The sequence below is a fragment of the Buceros rhinoceros genome, unplaced genomic scaffold (assembly GCF_000710305.1).
Source record: "Buceros rhinoceros silvestris isolate BGI_N320 unplaced genomic scaffold, ASM71030v1 scaffold8969, whole genome shotgun sequence".
Classification (NCBI taxonomy): domain Eukaryota; kingdom Metazoa; phylum Chordata; class Aves; order Bucerotiformes; family Bucerotidae; genus Buceros; species Buceros rhinoceros.
Window position 1 is genome coordinate 173,445 of NW_010432168.1, and position 18,990 is coordinate 192,434.

At 43.5% G+C, this 18,990-nt stretch overlaps 1 protein-coding gene across 1 annotated transcript in view; it reads right to left on the minus strand.

The window, feature by feature from the left end:
• FAT4 (FAT atypical cadherin 4) overlaps positions 1–18,990 on the minus strand; it is a gene marked incomplete at its 5' end in the record, with an annotated part of 131,916 nt that overhangs the window by 111,463 nt on the left and 1,463 nt on the right. Inside the window, one exon of the mRNA XM_010143675.1 lies at positions 15,401–18,990. Coding sequence (XP_010141977.1) covers positions 15,401–18,990 — 3,590 coding nt within the window. The remainder of the gene's footprint in view (positions 1–15,400) is intronic.

Below are 18,990 nucleotides of genomic sequence, written 5' to 3' on the forward strand. Positions count from 1 at the left end.
TCGCGTTACATAAACTTCTGTATTTTAAAAGCAGTGGTGAATCACACAGCTTTCTCCTGCTATCCCTCTTCACATGATGGGGGGGCATGTAGGGGAAAAAAAATAAAAAAAAAAATATCACAGCAGCTTACAAAGCGCTATCACTTAATATCACCTAATGCAAGGAAAACTCTTCCCCAACAGAGCGAGGCTTGCAGGAACTAAACCAGCAGTCCAGAGAGGTTAAGAACAGAGAAAATGCAATCAATGTCACTGAACAGGAGCAAAAACTGTGGTGCCCCACAAATCACGAGATGTCCAGAAGTCTACATGCATTGGGCTGTTCCTGTTGAATCCAATCGATACGAGATCGACCGACCCTCTAACTGTCCCCGTCTCTGCTGAGCGCACCTCTGCTCCGCAGGCTCCCATGTGCAAAGGAGGCGTTCTTCAATAACTTGGAAGATTTGTATGATGCGAAAGCAAATAATTTCCTAAAGCACAACAGAAGCTCGGCTGTCCTCCCACTATCCTTTTAGATGACAATCAACTCCCAGCTTAGAGAGACAAATAAGATAAATATTTTGATATAACAAATCTCAAGAACATGTTTTGCAAAAGCATATGCCCAAATTTTATATGTTACTCTGGTTTGAAAGTGTGAATTCAACAGAGTTGAACTTGATCCAGGGAAAAGAAATGCTGAGTATTATATAGGCTTCATTCAAGAGATGCTTAATTACACGTTCCAGCGTGCTGGCAGTCCCCAACGACACGGAATTGCAAGTGGAACATGACAGCCATTGCCAGCTGCGTTGGGGTGCCATATCATTCCTTTATTTATAGAACAAGCTTTTCTTTTCCCCAAATGACACCAAGAAAAAAAAAAAAAAAATCACACATTCACAGAGGCTACATCTCATTGCTTTTCTCTAGATACTTAGAAACATCAAGCTAGAGCAACATCATTTAGCTTAGAATTGGTAATAACTTACCAAACCCTCGTTTTTCAATTCCATTGTTGCGAGACATGTAAAAGCAAGTTCAGTATAGGTGTTACTCACCTACAACCCAGGGAGAATGACAGCTTTTCTCTCCAAAAACCACCAAAGCTACATCTCATTGCTTTTCTCTAGATACTTAGAAACATCAAGCTAGAGCAACATCATTTAGCTTAGAATTGGTAATAACTTACCAAACCCTCGTTTTTCAATTCCATTGTTGCGAGACATGTAAAAGCAAGTTCAGTATAGGTGTTACTCACCTACAACCCAGGGAGAATGACAGCTTTTCTCTCCAAAAACCACCAAACCACTTGTATCGTACATTGTTATGTTCAGATCTTGACAGCTATCACATGGTAATTAACATTTCTGGCTATATATATAAAATATATGGTGAAATATTCACCTGTGTTTGTATTGTGCACAATAACAACAGCCACGACTGCCTCATTTCTACATTCTTTTACAAACACTTGACATGCCCGGTGAGGAGGACAGAAAAAGAACTTAGAAAAGCTTCATGATTAACTCTCTGAAAGCAAGCCGTGCTGGCTGTCCCAGTTAATCAGTGTCTGCGGGAGTCACAAAGGAAATGTAACACACCGCCTCTGTTTCAGAATCCTTCAGACATCAGACTCCTGGTTTTTAAATGAAGACATACACAGACAGCTGTGTATTTGCTATAATTACATTAAAATGAATTTTGGAGTGGTGGTGAAAGTATCTTTCAGCCTACTAGAAGCAATTCTTTCTCTTCAACACAACTTTTTCGAATGAAAATTTTAAAGACTATTAATAAATTTCATTTCTTCTGAAAAGGAGCTCGACATGTAAACTTGGTTAAACGTTTATGAACCATTGAACATGAGTCTAGCTCATACCCTTCCATCTGCAGGTGAACTTGGGGGCCTCTCAAGCATGCTGCGAGCATTTGGGGTCACTATTTTTGATGAAAACACAAACTCGCATCGACAACGGGACTCTCTATCCAAATTTTGCCCAAACTCAAACACAGTGGCTTTCTTTAAACAAGGCAGGCCGGTCCTAGCATGGACGCTTTGGGAGGGCGAGTCTCCCACCTCATGATAGATGGACACATTCACCTTACTGATCTTCTCTGAGGGACGGTCTCTGTGGGATCTATTGTCCTTCCCTGAGGAGATACTGGAAGCCTTGACAAGTGATGTACTGGTCTTACAGAGCTCAAGTTACGTGCTCTGAATTCAGCTGTAAGTGCTAGATGCATCTGGAGAGCCGAAGGAAGACAGACCTCAACCATAACAGTATAGTCCCCGCATTAAGCAAATACTGAGAGAGAACGCTTGCCTTGGTGGTGGCTCCAAAACTCACCACCGCTTCAACTGAAAGCGCTGCTGGTCCTGACAGCAACCAGAGGAAACAGCTCCGTTCGAACTGCCTTCGGTGCAGCCTCTCCCCGCAGTGTGCACTTGAACATTGCTCAAGGAGCCTCCGGTTCAGCTACAGCCCATTTTGTTTGACATGGGAAATACTTTATTTTCCTGTAGTCAGGAGGTGGCCTACAAGAAGTCTTGGTGCTATCAGAAGGTCAAACTCTGTCAGCCTGACACCAGCAGTCCTTCTGGTCTCCAAGGTGCTAACCAGAGGAGCAAAACCAACCAGGATTCTGTAGTTTCTGAACAGCCACGTTTTCTACACCCACAGCTTCTCCCCCATAAAGAACCATTGTTTTTCCCAAAAAATATTACTTTAAGTAATATTTTCACTAAGATAAAACCCGTAAGAGTGTGTAGGTTGGCATGTCAATACAACCCTTCTTAGTGCTGCCTGGTTTTTTTTTCATTCCTGTTCTTTCCCAAATGCCAGCAGCTATTGGCAGCTGGAACAGATGTGGTACGTGTACAACTTTCGGCTGTTCCCAGGCCCCCAGCCCTTCTCTTTTAGATAGCTTCTCCATTCTTTTCAACACCAAGTACCTACCTCCTGACTCAGGTCAGATGAAGCAGCTAATTTTTCTCTCTTTAAAACTACACCACAACAGAAAGCGCTCTAATACTACATAAAGTTGCCCTTTATTTTTAAATTACATGAACAGCAACTAATGGGTATGTTTACAAATTAATTTCTAGCGTTTAATTGACTTCTCAACAGAGGCTCCTATAAAACTGTTCTCCATTAACCTGTCCTGTAACCCACTTTGCACTATAATTTATCACTACTTATTTTTTCTTCAAGTACTGTGCTCATACCATCATCATTTTTTTTTTTTACAGAGCTATATCTATGTAGTGTCTAATTACAGGCTGCAGAATGTCTTGATTTCCTCATTTCTTTGGCAAAGGCAAGTTTTTCGTGAGATGTTTAGCGTTTACCCTGTGTCACTTTCAATATAGATTTTAATTTACACAAATAGAAGGGCTTTCTTATTGACTCGGGTCTCATTTTCTGCTTGATTATACCAATGTAAAAGAAGAGTAATTTAATTAAATAAAATATAGTTACCGCAATGGAAAATTAGCATAGCTCAGAGAAAAGCCAGTCCACTGTTAGTAATAATTTCTTTTATAAATTCCAGATTCAAACACTTTATAAAGCCAAAGTCGTAACAATAATGATACTTTTTCACAGAAAAAGAAGTAGCATTTTCCTGCTCACAAAAGGGCTTTTGTTTTGTTTTAAGAGGGAATGTGGCTGGGCTGCATTTATTGCTGTATTTGTATAGCAGTAGCCACAATTAATAATCATAATATTATGCTGTATTTATAGAAGAGACTGTTTGCACATGTGAGACCTCAAGGCATCAAAAAAGCACGTTCATTTTTAAAGCACTAAATCTCAGATGTCTTCCTCCATCACTGTCGGGCTGCTGCACCAAAAAAAAAAAAAAAAAAAAAAAAAAAAAAAAAAAAAAAAAAAAAAAAAAAAAAAGTATTTCAATGCCTGTTTATGCCTGTTTTAAAAACATATACATATGGGGTGATCCAGGAAGGAGAGAAAGAACCTTTAGAAGACAACAGACCAAACTAGTACTGTTTCGGATGAAGTTTGGTCTTAATTATTTATAACATACCATTAGAACTATGGCTTTGCAATCAGATTTTTACTACATTAGTTCCTAGGAAGAACAACTGCAATATCTCAACCTAATCACTGCAAATTGAAAAAGATACTCAAAATGAAATCTATTTGCCCTAGCATGAAGTCTCAAGTACCTCTTTTCTTTCATGCCCACCAGCAAGAACACCCTGTGGATTTCCAGCTGTCATGAGCGGGAGAACGTCACTGCCATCACTTACAGTGCAAGAATCTTAATAAATCTTAATAAGATTCTTAATCTGTAAGAATTTTAAAAATCTTAAGGCCTTCTAAGAAAATTGTCTGTTAAAGACTTTCCTTTAAAGAGACGGAAGAAAAAAGGTCTTGCTTCTACTCCCTTCTCCTCAGCCCTGCTGAGGAGTGATGGATGGCGTTGCTCATGGGCGTAGCAGATCTGACAGACTTGGAACGACCACTGTGTCTGCCGACAATGATTTATTTCTGCAAGCAACTTTAAAGTTCAGACAGACCATTTTTAGATAGTGGCGACCAGTTAATTTCTACAACAATAAATAACAAATGCTAAGAAAAACTGGACTTTGCTCAGATTAAGAGTCTGTGAGACTTACTCTTCCCTTACGAGGTCCCTTACGCAGCCCTGTCCAGCCATGGCTTGGCTTCCTCCTCTGCCAACCGAACTGCAGACAGACTTTGGCACTGTCTCCTTGGAGGACAAGATGTTATACTCACATATGTGTATATACACATATATACACGTTTACATTCACGTACACCACGCAAAGCATGGTAATAAGTGACATGAGGAACACAGAGACACGAAGGGGTCACAGAAGAGGAGGGCTAGCACTGAGGTTGGTTACAAGCAGAGGTGGCCACGTGTTTTTGAGGCTTCTCAGTCAAATTTTTGGGAGCTACTTTCAGCAATGCACTGGGATTTTTCTATTAGCAGATAAGAACGAAAGGTCGGACAGCATGACATAAATCCCTGAGGACGCATTATTGTTCATTTGTTACAGAAACCTAAAAGGAGGGCTTAGCTCCAGCCTTTGGCGTCCTACCGAGCAGAAGTATTGAATTTATAAAGCTCCTTCCCTGCACTGTAAAATGTATTAAAATAAACATATTCACGTAGTTGTCTTCCTCCCCTCTCTCACACACAAACTCAAAACAGTCCTGAGCTGAAAAAACAACACAATAAGAGACACCTTTATCAGCCTCAGCCATCTGTGTTCCTTTAGGCTGATCCAAGTATTTTGGCAGGCATGTGCACAACTTGCTCCTACCCAATAGCATCCTGCCCTGCACAAAAAAGTCCACTCCCTCTTCCTCCCCTCGCCACCAGCACGCGGGTCAAGCAGCGTTCTCAGTCTGGCGATGGCAGGACTGGAAATAAGGTATCAGTGCTTACATTTAATTAATTACAATCTCAACGTGATCGCTTAACCCACTTGATAACACAGCACGGAGAAATGAACTGATGATAAAAAAAGCCATGCAACATTCAATGCTGGCCTCAGGAACTATTCGGAGTTCAGAAACTCATACGTAAAAACTAAATAACACGAGCGGACTCCTCAAAAGGTCAAAGCACAGGAGTTATGAGCACTGTTAGAGAGAGAAACCAGGGGAAAGAAAACCTCTACTTCGTATAATATCACCACTGCCATAAATTAGTTTCCAGACAATCTGACATGACCCCGCTGGGGTTAAAATCTGGATTTTCATTAATTTGTTCACTGAAATCATAAAGGCCCAAATTCTTTTCTCAAAGCAGACAGGAATAAAAACTTTATTAGGCAACTTTCAAAGGGAATAGAATCGTGCTCAGAAAAGAGTCGTTTAAATACACACAAACAAAAATATAGGTCTCGAAAGAGTAAGAGTGCAATAAAGCACTGAGTTCACCTTCTGTTTCTAAACAGCCTTGTAATTGCAACTTGTCTTCGTATTTCAGGCAGCGTGACATTTTGATGGATTAAAAAGATTTGTAGCTTTGAAAAGAATAATGATAAAAAAAAAAAGATGTAGAAGGGGGAAAAGCACGGGGAAACCCGAAGTGTCCTAAGATAGAAGAAAACCCCTATGGGCAATAGAAGCTTTAAGCACATACACCACAGCTGTGTACCAGAGCTCAGGCATCTTATTTATTCCTCTGAACTATTTCAGTAGAATTCTCTTAATTTATCAAAAATGATCCAAAAAGGAGTTGACATGAAAAGCCCTCAACTCAGTTTTCTTTCTAGCTCTCCAAGGAACAATTTATCTCCTAGTACACTGCAAGGGAAACATAATCACGTATTTCCCCATCCACAGTGCCTGCGGCAAACCCCCACCTCCAGCCTGAAGTTACCAGCAGTGCTGCTTCAATCTTAATATACGTGTCTGCCCCGTGATGCGAACTTGTTTGCTTCTCTGCCCAGCAGCTTCAGGATGCTGCACATCAAATCCTTGTTTTCACTGCCAGTTGCTGCTGCTGAATTTATTCCAGCATTATCTAGTGTTGGCTGCTACTTAAATTAATTTGGCCCAGCAGGATATAGATTCTGAACATACAGATTTGGGTAGGGGAAACAGCATATACACATCCTTAGAAATAGTCTTCTTATATTTCAAGAAATGTTGCAGCTTAGGCTTTTGTCTAAAAACCCAAGGAGGACTAAATACAAAGTGCTTGCTTTAAAATCATAAGTTAGTATTTTGCTCATATTTTAGACAAAAAACAACCAAATCAAATCGATCTTGAAAAGGCTTCTAAAGCATTACCACTGACTACACCTCCAAAGGAATCCCTAAGGAAAAGACCGAAATTAATTTATCACTAAAACTAGCTGGCAGAACTCACGGGGTGCAACGTTTTCCGCTTCCTGGTAGCTGTTAAACTCACATCAGCAGCAGAGACAGAGCAGAACTACGAACCAGCCCGGAGCAGTTCCACATCTGACACCTGGCAGAAAGCCACGGGCGGGACTGCAGACCCAAAGGAAGGACACGCACACGGGTGCTGCAGCACTGATGCAGCTCTGCTTTCCAGGAGAGAGCACAGGAATGAGTCAGGAAGCTATGATGGGGACCGCCAGAAGTGGTCACATAACACAGCTCACAAATCCACTCTCCATTCCCATCAGCTACAGGGACTGTCATGCTCTGTAATAATAAGCTGCCCCATAAAGGATAAATCCAACTAAGGGCTTGGAAGTGAGTCAAAAGTAACTTGCAAGGCACAGCCTCCAGCTCATCGGTTTTATCAGTTCACACAGAACTAAGTAAGTAGATGATGTGATGTGGGGCATGGCAAGCAGGGCACCATGGCGCAGCACCGGTACAAAAGCCCAGCTCCCAGGGGAGGCGGGAGCACTAGACCTCTTGCCATGCTGCAGCAGTGTGCAGCAGAAGCCCAGAAGACACCTACCAACATTAACCCTTGAACGAGCAGCTTTAGTTTTCTCTTACGGCCTTACATTTATCTAAAAAAAAAAAAAAAAAAAAAAAAAAAAAAAAAAAAAAAAAAAAAAAAAAAAAAAAAAAAAAAAAAGCCCCAAACTGTCAGAGTTCAGGTTACTGGGGACATACTGCAGCACGGCACGTACCACACCAAACATAATGCTCTGAAACTTCAGGCTTTGCTCTGAATCTTCATCACCTGTCTTGTATCACTGGTAGTATGGAAGAAACAAGTGCATCCTTCTTACTTAGCTTCTGAATCTCCTAAACACTAATTCAGTCACTCCACCACACTTCCCTCCCCTTCCACACGCTTCTTTGCTCGTAGTGTCAGGTTGGGGTTGATTCCTGTTTGGGAGCAGTGCCGACAGGGACCTGATGAGAACTGAAGAAGGTACGCCAGATCCTACAGAGAAAACTGCAGCGTTGCTTGACCCAGACTGCTTGTTTTCCAAGCAAATCCAACTGAGTGGCTGAAGAGAGAATTATTTTGATACGTGCAGAGACAGGAATAGTTAGAAGAGGACAGGTAGCCACAAAGCTGGAAAATGTGGATATACGAAATCAAAAAAGGTATGATTTTGTGTTAATGATGATAACACTTCACCTACTGGCCATACGGCACATCTCAAGGTATTTTCCCCTTAGTTTCACTTAAAGATCTGTGAGAAAAATCCTTTCTTCATGTTTCAGCTCTCTTAGAGGGTCCAGATCAACATCACGGGGCTCTTGGGCATTGGCTTCCCTCACATGGCCGCTGCAGGGAACCCAAACTTGGCCAGGGGATGCCACCTCCAGGCCACAGGGTAGAGAGGGACGGAAGGTGACACACTGCAAGAAGATGCTCTTCTCCAAAAGAAGGAGCCCCCAAAGCTCCTTCCATCTGTCTGAGCCTCAGAGGCTGCAGGACTATCTGCAGAACCTGTAGAACCCTTACACCATAACTGAAGATCACCACGTCAATACAAGTACCAGCCTATTAACAGCGTCGACGTGCGAAGACTGCAAAATATGAAACGCTAAGGCAAACGCTTGTTTTCACTTCTTTTTGCATAGCTGTTGGCACATGTATTACCACTTCGTAACGGGCTCTTGGAAATTCTTCTGCGTTAACTAACGTGACTCTGTATTTTCACAGTGCACCCATAGCTATCAGTTCCCATCTGCTCTACTGTCCTTTTGGTCCGTTATTGCTCTGAGGAAATAAACACAAATAGATCACTACAAAAACAAACCTGGGTGAGGGTCTAGACTAAGGGTCCAATTAAAAAGAAGATTTATTAGAACAGAGAGAAACATTGCAGTAAAACAAAGACACAGTTTCCCTAACATCTCTGGTGTTATTCTTGGCAAAGCGAAGGCAGGCTATAAATGTACTGAAACGGATCGGTGCGGTACTGATGTACCATACTGATCTGGCACCACTTTTCCCAACTACAACAATACATTAGGAAAACTCTTCGTTTTACCTCAATTTTAGTCACCATAAATTTCTTCTGTAATTAAAATCCAAGAACATTCAGACTTACCTACACACAGGTTTTGCACAGACACAATTAACACGGGTAAGAAACCAAACTAACTTAGCAGTAACGCTACTCCTTACTCCAGACAGCGTTCAAACACACTATACCTGTAGGACCACGTCATGCTAAGGTGTTGCTTTCATATAAATTAAACGAGCACCTTGTTCTTGGAGGAGCAGGAACTGACCCCAGGAGCCAGGTGGTTCAACAAAACCCAACCTCTGAAAGGACTCAGAAGAGGCCACGGAAATGTCTGGAGCCTTCTTCCGTCAGCCAAAAGAGTAAGGACATCCTCTGATGAGATGCAGCCTCAAGGTTCAAGATATGCACAGGAAACAGGACAAGGCAATAGCAAAGATTTTAGGAGCCCGTAACAAGGTAGTCGGACCCCAGTAAAGCTAGTGGTGAGAGCTGGAGACAGCAAGCAGGCTTTGGTGACCAACCTCCACCATTGTACACGAACGGCCACCGATCGCTTCACCTAACACTAACACGTGGAAAGAAACCTGCGCTCCAGCAGCTTTTGGGGTGGTATCATTTTACACGGAAAAGGACTCTCTTATTAACATCGATAGAATCCAAGAATCATTTAGAGATTCGTAGGAAAAATTTAACACTTGGCAAAAATAAGCGTATGAAAAATTTGCTCTGGTTTTGGCTGTTATTTCTAGTGTTTGCGTTAGAGACGCATGAAAAATAACATTTTCCATAACAAAGAATGTTGGTTTTAAAGTACAGTGATTTTTAACTCAGAAATTATGAAGTGACCTCACAAGCAAAAATGCCCAGAGGCTGCTAAAATAGCAAAGAAATGAGAAATTCTAGATATTAAGAAAATGTAGCAAGGCAGAATCATTAAAGAAATTAGAGAGGATGAAAAAAGGGATAACTTTGAACCAAAACCCACAAACTGGTTTGGGACAGTTTTCAACACAAGGCACATTCATCTCCCATTCTAGCCCAAGGAGAGCATTGAGATCCTTTTTTCAGCTCAGTGCAAATGAGAGCAATAACTTAAATAATTACACGTTTCTCAGAATCAGCAATATCAGACTAGGAAAAAAAACCTGGCTTTGGAGGTGGGACAAGGCAGCAGATTTTCATTGTTTACTCAAACATTTCGTAAGTAGTTTCCTTTGTCAAGCTACAATTAATGTGCCATGTATCACTAAAGAATAAGACGATTTATAAATAGTATGAATACAAGGAGTACCCCATTGTTCTTATTTGTACTGGTAAATACCAGACAGGCCAGATAAGACTTCTCTGAAGTGGGTTTCAAATTCTCTCACTAAATTTAAAGCCCTCCACCACTGGCTGGCTTGGTTAGAAAAGTAACACCTTCAATGTTTTGCCCCATCAGTCCACCCCTTTCCCTCTCTCAGGGGGATGTCAGGGCTAGCCCACAGCCCTGCGGCAGTACCTAGCCCAGACAGCACAAGGGATGCACCACGCTCCTACGACTCCGACAGCCTCTGCTGCGATGCCTTCTGCCCTTCCTGCTTAGCAGCACCTTCCCCTTCTTAGCCCGGGTTTCCAGAGCTCTGCACCACATACATGCAAGGAAAGCAACAGTTTTTTAATAGCTCCATCTCACTCCTAGGTGCAGGAGGACCTGCGGGGTGCAGGAGTGACACAGAGCTAGCTAAGCCACAGGACCTCGGCTGGGTCAAGTCAAAAAGCTCCCCATAAACCAGCTACATCATGCCGTTGTGGTTTCATGGCTGTGGCTGCAGTTCACGCTGAGTCAAGGTGAAATGTCCTATGATTCCTTCCAGGAGGAGAGGGCCGTTCATTCTGCCTGTCTTCATCAACTGCAGGATCTTCACTATGCCAGCAGTTAAGCCTTGTCTAAAATCCCCATATGTTGCCTGATTAAAGCATATTTTTTTCCTAGACTATGGATTTGGGAGCTGAAAACCTCCCCCAACTTGGACGTCCAAGCTTCCCCACCACGAAACATAGCACAAGAAGCAGCTACAAAAGTAGAAATGCCAGAGAAAACTCAGCACCTCATGTTTCCCTGTCTGAAAATGAAGACAATCACCCCTCTTCTGAGAGCACGTTAACCTTCACAGGTAAAAAGTGCTTCTAGGATGACCGCTCTGCCTCTCCAAGCACTTGCATTTTCAAATCAGTACCATCATTTAACCATTCATTTAATGTTTGTAACACTCACCTCAGTCACACCCTTCTCCCTCTCCCTCGGATGCTATGAACCTACGGCATATAAGCCGTCCACCTCCCAGACTGTTACCCTCTCATTCGTCCTATAGACATTAGCACCACTAGTCCCTAGCAAATCCACTGCTCCTTTGGAGGAAGCTGTCCACTGAAGGGTTAAACATGCAAACTAGAGATCCCATCTAATTCCATTTAATCCCTGGTAACAGGGCACAGAAGACGAGGCATTGTCCCTGGGTCCCTATGGGTACTGCCAGCTGAGAAACAGGGTTCGACAGACGACCACACAGAATATCACACCGCGGATGGTCATTGTCTGGGGAGGCAGGATTGAATAAAGTCACACGGTTTTCAAGTGATGCCAACAGTCATTCTACATTACACACAAAAATCACGATGGCGAAACCCTCAGCCCTGCCTGAAGAGGTCGAAAGAGAACGTGGGTTGGAGAGCCAAGAGAAAGGAACACACCAGGCACTGAGTCTTTTCTTGCAGCAGAAACACATGAAAAGGTGTAGAATGGCAAACAAAAAGGCTCCCTTTGAGACACCTACAGCATTCTTTAGTTATCTGAGAAGAACAGTGCGACACCTAACAATTAAAATAAGAGGGGAAAAACTAAAACCAATCACAGAACTTGTTCACACGGTGTCAGATCATCCGCTTTGTCGCCATAGATTATATAGACACAGGCTAAAAGTCCAAAATAAACGAATAAAAAAGGCTTTCCAAATCATTGACAGGTATCCAAAATGACACCACTTGGCTGTAAAATACCGCAGAACGAGCACTTGGCTTTTCTTGGCAAATCTCAAAATATTTGGTACTTTGAGCATAAAGCTTTACCCTCACAACTTGCACTTTCCTGAGCACCCCCCTCGCTTTTCTCTCCACATAGTAACAACAAGCACAGAAACATACACAAATATGTAACCTAGTGCTAAACAAAAACAATCCACCGACTGTAAACATACTGTTCCTTGTTTTCCAAACTCTTTGCTGTTGCTTTACTGAAAATATACCGTAACCCTTCGGTTTCAGGGCATGCACCAGCTGCCTTGGGTTCAGAAGGGGATTCACCACAGCCCTGCCACCACTGGACTCGTCCCTCAGACCCTCTCTTCAGGAGCAGTGTACAACCCCAGCAGGTATGTGGTGAGTGGATCTATAGTCTGATCCTACGGGACGAACCCCAGGGATGATCGAGAAAGACTGGAAAGAGATGTTTTTAGTCGGAGCACTGGGTTGGTATTTTCAATGCAGCTGATATTGTTAAAAAAAAAAAAAAGTACAGTTTAGTGACAGAATTTAGGAAAAAAAAAATATCACACCATTTCCCAAGGACAAAGGTTGATTGACTTCTAGAGTAAGTGGCTTCACGCAAGCCTGCTCTTCTTTGATACCGCCTGCTGGCTGGACAAAGCCTGGTCACTGTTTCGAAGCTGTAAATATCTCTATTTCACACCAGGTACCCACCACCCAAAACCATTCCGCAAGCGTACATTAGACAAAAGATCTATTAACTTGCTTGCTACGGCTGGTCTCTTCATCAATCTCAGCCAGCAAGTTTAGCACTGGGTGGCTCCGAGTGCTCAGCGGTTCGCTCGCGTGCCGCAGCGCAATTAAGATGACATCTGGCATCGGGGCAGAAGGCGCAGCAGGCAGTTAAGAACGTAGAAGTTGTTAAGCATATCCTATTACCGGTTTTCCCTTTTCTTCAAGCATATTCAGAAACAAAACCAACATACTCTTCATAAGAGAAGGAAGAACGAAAATACACAACGCTCAAGCTTTTTCCTCCCAAAAAACCTCCAGAAGAACAGAAACCAACCAACCTTATATGCAGCTTATATGTTCAGAAAGCTGCTGGGTATAGTGGTACCAGACCTATTAGGCTTTTTCAGCACACCTGCACCAGTGCTGTACAACTTATTTCTCAAGGGGCAATCTAAAATCTGTCAGTCTTCCGCTGACTGAAGCTGTATATACCAAAAAAAGCTGAAGAACAAGCAAAAGAACACTTCAGTTTTGTGGCTTTAGATGTTCTACAGGTTCACGTGCCTGCACTGTCCCCCATCGGTGTGCTGGTTATACCACCAGTCAAGCCATCACCTTACAAACCAGGACTGGAATAAAACATTAAACCTTCTGAATTACACATTCAATGCACAAAGACTGTAGCTTCCATGTGCTTCAAGGTGGGTTTCCAAAGATGAGAGAGAATGTTCACGTACTTGAGTACTAGCTGGTTTTTTATGAAAGATAATTGGCAGCAAACTCTGAGACCAATCTGTGCTCGCTGCATACATCAAACCAAAACCAAAACAAAAGCTGCCATCCAAAAGCAACATGGAAAAAAGCTGCATTGCTTACTCAGCACCCACTGACAGTCAGCTTGCACCAGGAATGTCACTGCAGTAGTTCTTGATCAAGTGCGGGACAGCAAAAGCCATTCCAGAGAAATTCAATCAGTCAAGAGAAAGACTGCATCTGGTTATGTTTTTTAAAGTTGATAGCTGACTATAATTTTTAATATATTTCTAAAGACGCGCACTAAGCTAATTACATTTGGGAGAAGAAGCATTTTAGAAGCTATAAAGACTCAACCAGTAATATGAAATCCTAGCTCCCAACTATTGCTTTGAATGTTCTTTACAGAATAAAACATTTGCTTTTGATTTCAGGAGTGGTTTGTACTCAACAATGTAAAATTTCTTTTAAAGTTTCAATGATCGTTCTCTTCCCTGCTCACCAAATATTTGTATTAAATACTTTTACAACATGCCAGACTATTCCAACTCCTACATGTCCGCCAGTCAAGAAACTCTTTGGTCAGGCAGGCAGACTCAGAGTTGAAGGATCATGACCCAAATATCCACTGATAAAGGCTTAACCTTCAAAACAACTGTTTGTTAAGACAAAACATGACATAAAAAAAAAAATCTTTACAAATTACTAGCAGGGGTACAACGACCTATGTAACAAGAATCTTCTCATAACGCCAGCATGAAGGATTTAAACCAGCAGCACTACCTGAACAGGTCATTTTCCAATACACTACCGCTCTTTGAAACATGATAATTGACGGCCCAGAGCGTACACGCCAAGCTATGCTCTCTCAGACGTCCTAGGAACTCCGAGTTTGAACAGTGCTCCAACTCCCTGCAAATTACTCAAACTCTAGAATTACTTTGAGGAGCATCAGTCAGTGCCAGTAGAGGAAAGTGAGGTCACATACCTACACAGATCATACTTAAACTACAGTAAACCAGCAAGAAAGTGGCTACAAAGAGAGAAAGCAACAGCTGCCAAAATCAAAAAGAAAAAAAACCAAACCACCACGATATCCTTGGTGGCTCAAAGCAAAGACGTAATTCCCAAGAGGAAGCATAGTCGGAGGCTAATGGTTCAACCACTACACTCTACCCATAGCCTCTGCTGGTTGACCCACACAGTGGTGTCAGCCCCAAACCTCCAGAAACTGCCAGTTAAACGGTTCCTAGTGAAGTGCAGAAGGCAGCGCAACTTAAAACCAACACAAGGCTCCCTCTCACACCAGTATTGCCAGAGAACGTGGCAAGAACGGTGTAAATGATCAGCTCTGGGGCTCAGATAGAGAAAGCAAAACTTTTGGTCTTCGTAGATGATGTCTCAAAGCTGTTTTCCACCCTCTGCTCCTCAGGCTAGTCACGCAGGGAACATTCAAAGACCCTTCAGTCAAGGCAACCAGCTTTGTGATAAGGGCATTTACCAGCTAAAACATTACATTTCTACTCTCTGCCACCTCCAAGAACAGAAACAAGACCATTTTCATACTCATCAGTGAGGGTGAAGAAGTAACCTAAACTGGAGATGCAGGAGGAAACTGATCAGAGGGACTGAACCAGACAGGGATGCCAAGCACCTCCAAGACTTGACATACTAGGCGAGCTGTCAGAGCAATCCCCTGCTGGCCAGTTCTCATCAAATACCAACACAACAACCGTGGTGAAAGAAGGTCCGTTATCATTCACACAGGAATAGAAAGACGTAAAATGATTAACAATTGCTGAAATGAGAAGGCATGCAAAACTCCAAGATGACCATGATTAAAGCCTTTAGCACCTACACGATTTATATTGAAAACTTATTTGCCCAACATTGTGCCTACAGGAGCCAAATTTAAGCAAATACACAAAACGACTCGTTTAGAAAGCAAACAGGTAAACGATTACTGAACAAAAGCTTTACCTCTGCTCGTTGCGTGCGGGGCAAAAGAGACGACTTTTCAATGGCATAAACATCCACCAAGTAGAGGCGGGCTCCTTGCTCCCTGTCCAAAATGGCAGCAGTTTGGATGACACCAGTATGGCGCCCGATGGTGAAGAGGCGCCCAAGAGTCTTATCTTCACATCGGACAGACACGATGTAATATTCCACCTGAGCTTCGGAGCCCCGCGGACTCGACGCTTCGATAGAGATCACGTTTGTCCCAATAGGTTCTCCTTCTTTTAAGATGGTTATGTATTTCGGCTGAGTGAACACAGGCCCGTCAAGCCCTTGCAGAATTATAGTCATCTCGGTGGTGGATTTCCTCCTTTCAGGGCCTAGATCTGTGGCAGAAATGATGAGATTGTATATGAGCTGAGAAGGCACCAAAGCTGACGCTACTCTTAAATCTCCACTATAGCGATCCACAATGAAGGTTTCGGTATCTCCATTGACAATTTCATATTCCACTTCTCCGTTGGCACCCTCGTCAGGATCTGCAGCAATAATTGTCGTTAGGATCGACCCGATCACAACCGAGGGGTCAGCTGCGAGAGCATTTTGCGATATGAACACAGGGACGTTGTCGTTTTGATCCGTCACCAAAATGGTCACGTTCTTCAAAGCAAATCGCCTGGTCTCCACAGGAACCGCCTGGTCGGTGGCTTTGACTGTTAACTCAAAGAGATTAGCAAACTCACGATCTATTTCAGCATTGGTAAATATTGTCCCTCTCACTTCATCTATACGGAAATGATTACCCCTCGGCATCTGCTGAATGATTGCATACATCAGCTGCCCATTAATATCCGCATCTGGATCATGAGCAGTCACAGAGATGACAGAGCTACCAACAGGAACGTTCTCAACGATAGATTTAAAGATGTCCCCCGGTGGAAATTGAGGAGGGTTGTCATTAAAATCCCTAACGTGTATTACCACCGACATTGTAGATGACCGTGGTGGCCTTCCTTGGTCTTTTGCTGTTATATTTAGCTTATACAGAGATTGCGTCTCAAAGTCCAGTTTCTTTGCAAGAAAAATACTACCGGTGTTGGGACTGATGCTAAAAGTCCCGTGGTTGTTCGTACCCGTAATGCTGTAGTGGAGGTCAGCATTGTCACCTGAATCAGAATCAGTGGCAGTGACAGACGACACAAGTTCACCAACTCTCATATTTTCCAAGACATCCACTAACAAGGTCGGTTTGGGGAAGGAGGGACTGTTGTCATTTTCATCCAACACATCAATGCTCAACATGCAAGTTGAACTTAGGGAAACTGCTCCAGAGTCTACCGCTTGGATGACAAGCGAATACGAGGCAGTAGCTTCATGATCTAGTTTGCCTACTAAGGTCACTTGGCCTGTGCTGCTATCTACTGCAAACTGGTTTTCATCATTTCCCTTGATTAGAGAGTAGTGAATCAATCCATTAACCCCTTCATCAACATCTGAGGCAGAAACTCTCAGAACCTGTGTCAGATTTGCTGCCAACTCTGATACAGTGGCTTGGTAGAGATCTTTCAAAAATTTGGGGGCGTTATCATTGATGTCTTTCATGTAGATTTGTACCGTTGCCTGATCCTTTAGAGGCTTTGGCAACCCCTGATCTGTTGCTATGACTGTGAGACTAAATACTGCAGCTCCCCTTTGTCTCATGAGAGCTTCTCTGTCAAACTGATGAGTGCTTCTTATTTCCCCAGTTACCGCGTTCAGCTCGAAATCTGGCTGCATGTGCTCAAACGCGTACCTGACTTCACCATTCGGCCCAAAGTCTTTATCTACAGCATTTATTTTACCTACGTATGACCCACCTCTCTGCTCCTCTTCAAAATAAAACACATAGTTAGTACTGTTGAACAGGGGCCTATTATCATTCACATCCTCCAGAATCACGGTAACGTTCACAGTAGCGTTGAGCGGTTCTACTGCTCTATCAGAGGCAACAACCAGTAAAACATATCTTTCCTGAAGTTCACGGTCCAGTTCACTTTTTATATACAGCTGACCATCTGGGAATATGCCAAAGGCATCCCCCGTATTTCCTTCAATTATACTATAAGCTATTTCACCGTTCACCCCTGAGTCTTTGTCGGTAGCCTGCACCTTAAAGAACCTGGAATTCACAGGCTCTGATTCCAAAATCGTGATTTCATAGGAAAGCTGGTCAAACACAGGCGGGTTATCATTTACGTCATGGACAGAGACAGTCAGGATAAAGTTAGAGGAGAGCTGCGGCACCCCCATATCCGAGGCCAGAATTTCAACCTGGTAAGACCCAGCATTTATGTCAAGTGGCCCTGTTAAGCTTATGGCCCCCGTTTGCTCACTGATTGAAAACAAGCCCTTGGGGTTTTGCTTAAGGCTGTAAAGGACCACACCATTCACACCTTCATCGGGATCCAGGGCTTTGGCCTGGAATATGGTATGCCCAGCTTTCCAGTTTTCAACCACGTTTACGCTTTCCACCGCATGAACAAAGTGGGGGGAATTGTCATTTAGATCTTTGACAGTTATATTGACCACAGCATCTCCAGTTATCACGCCACCGCTAGCAACCACCTTCAGCTGGTAAAACGCTTGCTCCTCCCTGTCAATAATACTGGCTGTGGTGATCTGTCCCGTCACTCTGTTGATGGCAAACGCGCCCCTTTGGTCACCTGTCGTAATAAGGTAACTGATGTTGGTGTTGAGGTCCATGGTGGAAGCAAAAACAGTACCTACGTGGTAACCTAAGGCAACATTTTCAAAGACAACAAAACTGTATGTGCCCTGGCTGAAAACAGGTGGATTATCCTGAGTGTCCAAGACAGTGATGGTGACAATGGCTTGGTTCTGCGACTGAAGATGGCCACCATCAGTGGCCACGATCTGCAACTGGTAAGCAGTTTTCTCTTCTCTGTCAAGGGCTATTTTTGTTGTGATGACCCCTGTCTGGCCATGGACCTGAAACCTGGAGGTGTCTCCAGCTGAGATGCTGTACTTGACCGTCCCATTAGGCCCTAGATCAGGGTCCGTGGCAGACACTGTGGTCACATAGGTTCCAGCTGGCTCATTCTCTTGGATATGGGCAAAATACTGAACGGGGTAAAACACAGGGCTATTGTCATTCACATCCAGGAGACTCACGTTAACTCGGGCTATGGAAGAAAGGGGAGGAGAGCCTAAATCAGTGGCCAGGACCTGCAGGGAGAAGTGAGCCTGCTCCTCCCGGTCCAGCTGTGAGATGGTGCTGAGTTTGCCTGACACAGGATCCAAGCGAAAAATACGTCGAGGGGTCACTATGGGGGGGCCAACTGCTGCCAGTGCTGGCTCAGCTTCCTGCAGGGAGAAGCGGACAGTCCCATTGTCCCCCAGGTCCCCATCTGTGGCACTCAGGACCAACAGCTCAGTCCCTGATGGGGAGTTTTCAGCCACAGACACCTGGTAGCCCTCAGGTTGACTGAAGCAAGGTTTGTTGTCATTGACATCCAGGATGGTCACCACCAGCTGCGCGTAGGAGAATTTGGGCTGCACCCCCTGGTCACGGGCGCTGATGTTGAGCACCACCTGAGAAGCAATCTCCCGGTCCA